The 9,398-nt window shown below is 36.9% G+C and overlaps 1 protein-coding gene across 1 annotated transcript in view; it reads right to left on the reverse strand.

Annotated features, from left to right (window-relative positions):
- Positions 1-7,692, reverse strand: part of LOC149186413 (putative glutathione S-transferase DHAR1, cytosolic) — a 43,196-nt gene extending 35,504 nt beyond the window's left edge. The window contains exons 1-3 of the mRNA XM_089410998.1: positions 7,389-7,692; positions 6,936-7,026; positions 6,646-6,789 (exon numbers count right to left, since the gene is read on the reverse strand). Coding sequence (XP_089267124.1) covers positions 6,646-6,789; positions 6,936-7,026; positions 7,389-7,656 — 503 coding nt within the window. The 5' untranslated portion in view covers positions 7,657-7,692. The remainder of the gene's footprint in view (positions 1-6,645; positions 6,790-6,935; positions 7,027-7,388) is intronic.
- Positions 7,693-9,398: the final 1,706 nt, after the last annotated feature.

Genomic DNA, 9,398 nt, shown 5'->3' on the forward strand with positions numbered 1-9,398 from the left:
GTTGCAAGGATATACCTAAACCTCGCATTTGCTTACTCTTGTGGTTTCTTATTTGATATCGAGGTCATGGATGGATTCTTCACTTATGTTCAGAGAATGGTGTCATCTCCAGCTAAACATGCAAAAATCTCCAAAGAAATGGAAATATACAAGATGACAGGTGGCACATTTAGCTTTGACATGGTTGTAGTTGATAGGAAGACTAAAATGCCAAGTATGTTTTAGTTTGTTTCAAAATTCATTGTCTCTTCAAGTTCATAACTTCATACTTTGCTTCAACTTTCAAATTTCATTTATTTTCTTATGTTTAAACTTTATCTTATTTGTTGTAGATGCATGGGAGAGAAGCTATGGTGGCAAGGTACCCAATCTGCAAAGGCTTGCCATTCGAGTGCTCAGCCAAACATGTAGCTCCTCAAGATGCGAGTGCAACTAGAGTGTATTTGAAAAAATACACGTGTATTTGAAAAAATACACACCAAGAAGCGCAACAGGTTAAAACTTAAAATATTCCAAATTTCCAATTAATTTTTTGAATTCATTAAATAATATTTTTTTATAATTATTATTTTATTATTTATAATTTATTAATTTATGACCATTGTACAGGTTGGAGTCCCACCGACTTAATGACATAGTCTACATCTACTACAATCTTCGATTGTGGGTGAGGCAACTTGAGAGGACACCCAATGTGGAGGCCATCTCATTGATGGGATTCACATCACTGTTGCATGGAAGGTTAAGGTCAAGAGGCCTCTCATGGAGTCGATCGCTAATTGGTTAGAGCCAAAGGTAGTGGAGGGGATAGAGGAGGAGGAGGAGGAAGAGCAATAGTAGGAGGAGGTGAAACCACCTACCCAGGCTACCCCTGTCACCAGTAGAGGACGTGGCCTACCTCCTATAGCTCCTAGTTCTTCAGCTTCTAGAGCACAGCAGAGTCCACTACCAACTCACCGCCATTTACATCTAGAGGGAAAGTCCCAGCAACTTAATGACATGGTCACGTCTACTACAATCTTCGATTGTGGGTGAGGCAACTTGAGAAGACACCTGATGTTGAGGCCATCTCATTGGATGGGATTGACACCACTGTTGCATGGAGGGTTGAGGCCAAGAGGCCTCTCATGGAGTTGGTCATTGATTGGTTAGAGTGGGAGATAGTGGAGGGGGTAAAGGAGGACGAGGACGAGGAGCAATAGTTGGAGGAGGCAACACCACCTACCCAGGCTACTCCTGTCACCAGTAGAGGACGTGATCTACCTCCTATAGCTCCTAGTTCTTCAGCTTCTAGAGCACAGCAGAGTCCACTGCCAACTCCATCGCCATCCACATCTAGAGAGAAAGCTATTGCATTTTCTCGCAAGAGGGGCAGAGGAAATCAGTAGTATTAGTTATTTGGTTCATTTCATTGTATATGACATTATGACTCATCATATGAGATACATTATTATATTTTTTGTTGATATTTTGAGGCTGAGTTGGGACTCAGAACTTACTATTCAGGACATGATTCATTGTTATGTGTCATGTAGCACTAGAATTGATATTACACATCTTATATATTAGTTTTTTTATCATATTTATGTGTCAATGCATTTATTTTATGTTGTAGATGCTTTAGATATTTAAAAAATTGAAAAGAAAAAAAATTAATATTTTTGTATTTGTCGATTTTTCCCGATTTTTACCCTTTTTTTCTAGATTTTTCCGATTTTTTCCCCTCGCCAATTTAATCATGATCGCGATGTTCGCAACATTGATCTCAAGAGCTAAAGAGGTAAGCTCAAACCACAACTCACTATTTTCATTGTGTTGTTTATTTTTGCGTTTTTCCTATTCTCCTGCTCTCCTCTTCCTTCTACTCCCTCATTTTACTGCAGGTTGTTCATCTAAGACTTCAAAAAAAATGTCTTCTTGTGGTTTATCGTTCTATGTTTGGTTCCCATGGTGATGGTGGGGCATAGGCATAAAAGGGAAGAAAGGGAAGAAGATGATAGTGGTCATACTCATAAAAGGGAAGAAAGGGATGAAGTTGACAATGAAGAGCGCAATGAAGGTGGCAAAGCTTCAATGACACCCTTGTGGAGATATGTGACAAAACTTGAAGGGGGCAAGGGTGAAAACTTGAAGGGGGCAAGGGTGGTGATTGTCGTCAAGGAAAACCTTATATTGATTCATTTACCTGTGTGAGGAGACATCTTTGTGGGATAATGGAGAATGATGACAATAGGAGTACTATCGGAATCTCAGTTTGTGCTAAGATATCAAAGGGAGAAAAACATGAATACATCAAGATAGCACAACCCAACATTTATATCTTATCTACTCTCACTTTGACACCTTGTTTGACATTATTCTCCATGCTCCAAGGTTGTTAACTAATTTGTTGAGACCCAGCCTAGGACCCCATGTTGATTGCATGGTAGGCTTTGTTTCACATGCTGCTATTGTCTAGTTGAGTGGACAGCTTAGTCAAATGACCATTTCTTTGAATCCCCTTTCTACTATGCCAATCACTCAATTTGCATCAATTTGCCCTAAGATATCAAAGGAAGAGAGACAAAAATACATCATGATAGAGGAAGTTGCACTAAGAAAGCATAGTAAAAAAGCAAAAGCTTCAATCATCTAATACATCATCTAGATTTCGTAGCAACACATCTCCATCTGCTCATGGTTTTCAAACCTCTAGATCTAGAGGAACAATAACAGATTACCTTGATAGTGATGGCAAGAATGATGTGGATGCAAAAGTGGTACGGTTTTTCTATGTTTATAGTATACCATTCAACGTGCTTTGCTCCCTATATTGGCAAGATATGTTTAAAGCCATTAACAAATCCCCTAAAGGATAGAAGAGTCACAACTATGAGAAAGCTAGAACTATGCTACGAGACAGGGAAGGAGCAAAAAAACAAAGAGCTATAACACGGTTTACAAATGAGTAGGGGGACTTTGGGATATCCATTGTATTTGATAGTTGGACAAATATTAGAAACCAACATTTCATAAATGTTCTTGGTGTTTCTGATAGTGGTGCAATGCTTTTTTTAGTGCATGACTCCTAAATCATTGCATTTACTCAAAATTTTCAAAACTCCTACTAAAAACCATTAATGATGTTGGTCCTACCAACTAATCACTAATAATGCAACAAATTGCAAGGGAGCGAGTAAAATTATTAAGCAAGTTCATCCACATGTTTTGGTCTAGGTGTTTGGTGCACACCTTGAAACTTTTGGTGCATAAAGAATGTGGGAGGCTTAATGGCTTTGTACAAGAGAGGGAAGCACCTCGTCAAATTTGTTACTAGGCACTCACTTAAGATTGAAAAAAGGAGATTTGCTAGTTATTTCCTCACCTTCAAGCACCTAGTGAAGGTGAGACAAACTTTGGGTGGGATGGAGATGAGTGATACATGGGATGAATTGAGCATTGACACAAATGGTACTAATGTTGTGAAGGAGATTGCTCTTCACAAACATTTTGGTCACAGATTCAATATGTTTTGCAATTCACTAAGCCATTTATTAGATGATCAAATTTGCAATTTAGATCGGCCAATCATTAGGGAGGTGTATGAGCAAGTGGGTAGCAAGCTAGGGCTTACTAAATACATTGTTCCAACCTACAGATGTCACCTTATATAATTATATTCATGTACATGTGGAAAATGTTCAATATTCCACTACATGCCTTAGCATATGTGCTTACACCTAAATACTATCATGTATCATGGCTTTCATCACCAACACATGGTGGTGGGTCCAAGGGAAAAACCACACCAAATCCAAAGGGTCAAGCAGGCTATATGAAAGCATTAGAAAAATTGGTCCATGATGAGGATGTGCTTACACCTAAATATTATCATGTATCATGGCTTTCATCACCAACACCTGGTGATGGGTCCAAGGAAAAAACCACACCAAAATCCAAAGGGTCAAGCAGGCTATATGAAAGCATTACAAAAATTGGTCCATGATGAGGAGTGTGATATCATATGAAGAAAATTGAGCCACTACATCCTTAGCAATGGTACCTTTGGGACCAACCATGTAATTACAGATTGAGGGAATCTAACTTCTCTTGAATAGTGAAACCTACATGACTATGCTACCCCACTACTACAATGTTTAGCAACACAAGTGCTTTCAAAAGTGTGAACATCTCTTCTGCAAAGAGGTGTTAGAGCACCTACAATTTCATCAATAGCATTAAAGAAACAGGTTGTAAACAAGTCAGAGAGCTCAACTTATGTTCATTACAATTTGCAATCACTGTGGGAAGGCAAAGACGGATAAAACCTTGAAGACTTGGGACAAAAAATCCAAAGGAGGATAATTTGGAGGATGGAGTATTTGTGCTAGAGCAATTAGACTTATAGATTATGATCATGTTGATATGCCACCCCCATCCACTACCATGTTAAGACTCTAGCTACAACAATAGGGGCTTCATCTTCAATTCCACCTAAATCTTCTACGCAATTACGCCTTGCTCCAACTCCACTACCACCACATGGAGGCCACAGAGCAATCACAATGGTGCAAAGAGGAAGGAATAGTAGATGAAATCATAGATATCAAAATAACTACTACTTCTTTTTCACTACTTTATATGTCATAGATGATAGATTCATAGTATGTAGCAATTAGCTCAATTTATTGTTTAGGACTTTTTGATCTTCATACTTTGGGTTACAAATCAATATTGCGAACCTCAGCATCAAGATAAAATCAGCAAAGGTCCAAATAACCAAAAACTCATAAAGATCAAAAAAGCATCAATAAAAATAAGCAAACATCGACAAAATTAATATACCACCAAAATATCGATACAAATCGGCAAACATTAGCTAGGCCAAAAATCACAATTTCCATATTTTTTGCAATAAAATCAAGATATTTGCAACACTATTACAAATGGCCTATTTTGTAAACATAACTATTCGGTCATATTATTGTTGACAATTGTTGGATAATGTATTTAATTCTCTAAATTAATGGTATACTTTCTATTATATGGCTTAAAATTTTGTATGTTTTTTGTTATACTAGAAGCATGCTTGAATAATTAATTATTAATGCACTATCTTCATTAATGTACAATATGCATGTTTTCATTTATTCTGCAACTAATTTAGCATTCTACATGTCTATTTTGAATGTAAATGCAATATAATATAAATATACACATAAATATAATAGATGTTCCTGTGACGCTCTACTTATGAGGTTTCTTGGTAAATGACACTCCCACTCTGCTCCGTGTTCTGGCAACGTATGTTGAAAGAAATTTAATAGAAAAGTGAATTAGAGATATATCATAAGATCTATACCTTCAAGTAACATAAACGAGATGGGTATGCTGAAGGATAGATCCTTTAACCAGCGAAGGAAAAACGCAATGACAAATTTCCCAATCAAGAAAGTTTAAGGAGCCATTTGCAGCAATTAATAAATCTATCATATAGGAAGATGCATCTTCGGAGCTACAAATATCCCAAAATAGCATATGGTGGGAACAACAGTAGCAGTTACAAACCCAAACAAAGTAGAAATATTTTCAGGAAATTAAGGAGACATTAATACACAAGGGTGTATATGCAAATTTTAGCCCTCCTAAATGAATGTTGTGGAGAAAAACAAGTCTTTGTTTGGAAGCAGCCATCCTTACCGACCAGCTGTTAAAATTTGAAATGGTTATTGAGGAATAATAGAGGCAGCTATTAAGATTTGAAATGGCTATTGAGGAATAATAGACAAAGAGTTGCTCACACTCTATGCCTGCCTCTGAACAGACAAATTATGTGGAAAGGCATTTTGAAAGCAATCAAGGTGAGGAAATCTTGATGGTAGTAATTCATGCAATACCGAATAGATAGTTTATAAAGATTGACAGCGAGCACCATGAACGTGTGTGTTGGTAACAGTTGGATAAAGAGTATGGCGTAGCGAATTAAAGCCATATATCATATGAACATCCAGCTTCGAGTGGCATGAAGAGTTGGTTATGCTGCCAAAAAAATATTGACAAATTGCTGACCCAAAGTTTAACTAGCAGTTTGTAGCAATTAATCAGCCTCACAGATGACGGATAAAGTAAAAAATAGACAAATTGCAGACTCAGAGTTCAAGGAGCAGTTTGGAGCAATTAATCAGTCTATCACAGCTGACAATACATCTTCTAACCCGCAAGCATCCCAAAGGAGCAGCCGGTAAGAACAACAGTAACAAGTGCAAAACCAGACGGCGCAGATGCATTTTCAGCAAACTTGGGAGAAATTAATACACAAGAGTATATGAAAGGACTCGGTTGTTGGCCCTCCCCAGTAAATGTTGTGAAGCAAAATCATTAGAGCGGACTTGCTTCATTTCTTGGTTATTATATTGATCACGTTGCAGTGATCTTACCCAAAATAAGGCTCTATCTGCAGCTTTGGACTCTGGAACTGTATTTTGATGTATGGATGCAGATTTTTGGGTTGTTTTATGGAGCAACAAATAGTACATAGATATTTTGGGTTGTTTTCTGATTGGTTTGTGACGTCTTTTTCACTTCTCGATCAATAGATCCATAATTCCAGCATTAACTTATAGATTATGGAAAAATGCAAGATTGAAAAGAGTTGAGAATACATACACAGTTGCCTTCTCAGGTGGGGTTGCCAAAGGTGGTTCCGGGTACTTTTCCTCCAATATCTGGGTTATAACATCGGAGTCTGGAATCCACTTATCATCGATCTTGATGACAGGAACTTTTCCTTCAGGGTTCGTCTGCAAAAACCTGTGCACCAACATCTTCAACTTAGCTCCCCCTAATTTCCCACATCAACATAGGCACAGTCTCACAAGTTTTTAACCATAGCCATAAAGAAATGGCCTACAATGAAAACGAAAAATAATATATGGGCCTCGGAACCAGAACATTACCAGTCAGGTTTGTTACTGGTATCAATGAACTTCATGGTGTATGGGACCTGTTTTTCCTCGAGAGTAAGCAAAACCCTCTGGCTGAAGGGACCTGCTCAAAGATGTGTTCAATACATTAAGTTTTACTTCATACATTAAAATGACCGAAATGCACCGATAGACGACAAATTGTTTGACAAATAAAGATGAAATAAAAGCTAGGAAATGCAACATTGAATCGTTCTGCTAAAAAAGGGGAAAATGACAGGAAAAATTACTTACAGTCCCCGAGGGACCTGAGCAAAGATGTGTTCAATACATTAAGCTTTACTTCATACATCAAAATGCCGAAATGCACCAATAGACGACAAATTGTTTGACAAAAAAAGATGAAATAAAAGCCGACGAAAACGGGAAATGCAACATTGAATCGTCCTGCTAAAACAGGGGAAAATGACAGGAAAAATTACTTACAGTCCCCAAGCTTGTCAGGTGCACCTGTGGCAGCCTTAACACAGACTTCCAGTTCTTCAGCCATGCTCACAATTCGTGTACTGCCAATCTTCCTCCTCTGAAGCAAGACCCTGGATCTAACCCCTTTCTCGCCAAACGGATGGGTTACGAGACCGCAATTAAAGGCTCTACGATACAAAACCAGTGATTCAAGAGAGTCGCAGCGCAGATTCTTTGCTACAGCGAGAGACGAAGTGGAAGCTACACTAAGCATGGATATCATAGCCATCTCCGACTTCTATAAATAGGCCTCATTCTCATATGTTTCCATCCTCCCGACTTTTATGACCAGTATCACTCATTAGTGGTTTAATTAGTGGGCACATGTGTTTAAGATTAATATCTGATCCGCGCTTATGATAATGCGTGGTTAATTAGTGGGCACATGTGTTTAAGATTAATATCTGATCCGCGCTTATGATAATGCGTGGTTAAGGGTAAATTGGATACATTGAATATAGACACACATCAATATTATTTGATACACTTATCAAGTCGGATTATACTTTTTGGAGAAGTAAAGGGTGAAAATGGTTGTTTATGGGTATTTTTTATTATTAAATGCATATATATTTCCAATTATAATTAGTAAAATAATGAGAATGTTTGAATTTTCAGTTAAAATTGTCTTTAAATTATATTTTAGTTCTAGAATATGAAAAATTTAAATATATAATTTTGAAGGACTAAAAATTAAGAATTTAAAATATATTATTTTGGGCCAATAAAATTACTAAATTTTTATATATATTATTTTGAATGATAAAAATTATGAATTTAAAATATATTATTTTGGGCCAATAAAATTACTAAATTTTTATATATATTATTTTGAATGATAAAAATTATGAATTTAAAATATATTATTTTGAAAAGTTTACTTGCCAAATTTGTGATTTCAATAAATCCCTAACTGATTTTAGACAAATTAGATCAGAAAATTTTCCAAAAAATTCCACTTAAATTATTCGAGACAAATTAAATTAGAAAACTTTCCAAAAATTTGCACTTAAAAACTACTGGATTAAATAATAATAAAATATTTAAGATGTTGAATTAGTTTTTATTTTGAAATAATTATTTTGATGATTAAAATTACAATATTAAAAAAAATAATTGGCTTATTTTAACTAAAAGATGAAATGGTATTTTTTGGAACATTTTTTCTGGGTAATTTTGTGAAAATATAGTAAAGATTTTAATCTATTATAAGTTTAAGATATTTAATATACAAAAATAGAGTGCCTTGGGGATTCTTTTAGGGCGTTCAATTCATTTATGCATTCAAAAGTGCATTTTAAACAATAAGAAATCGCAATCTTACCAAAAATTGTGTTGTGGTATTCACGGCAAAAAGTCATTTTGTTTATTAGTTTTTTTTTCTGAATACGACTAATTCTATTATCATACAAAACAGAGATACATTTAGAGTACAGTGGGCAAGGCTATGGAGATTTACCTATCAGCCTTCTTCTTGCCCTGATTACAGTTCCAAAATTGAGCAATATCAAAAATTGGAATTCGATACTCGGCCACTGAAGACACATAGACTCTGAACAAACACCAGGACCATGGACTGACCTAGACAGACACATGAACAATTACATCCGACACATTGACATAGATGTCGATGCCACTTGGCAGAATCATAAACAGAAAACCCAAGAAATGCAGCTGAGGTTACCGGGAGCGAGCTCATTCTTCATCGGTGGTATAGGGCACCTCTTCTACTCGGCACCCGAAACGGAGAGAATCATCAGAGTCTGAGAGAGGGATGACCGCGCCAGAGGTCCCCTCCTGTGCTGGCCTGCTTGGACCAGCAAGCGCTGAAGGACCGGCAGCAGGGACGCAATCCTTAGCTGGGCGCGCGAGGTCAATTCCGAACTCTCGTCCAGGGGCCAGACGACTAGTTCCTGCCCTAACCGGATGGCACGCGATGGGGGATTCCTCTCTACTGTAGCGTTGCCAATC

The sequence above is a fragment of the Pinus tabuliformis genome, chromosome 3_1 (assembly GCF_031772625.1).
Source record: "Pinus tabuliformis cultivar Carrire ecotype Pingquan chromosome 3_1, CPIR1, whole genome shotgun sequence".
Taxonomy (NCBI): Eukaryota; Viridiplantae; Streptophyta; class Pinopsida; order Pinales; family Pinaceae; genus Pinus; species Pinus tabuliformis.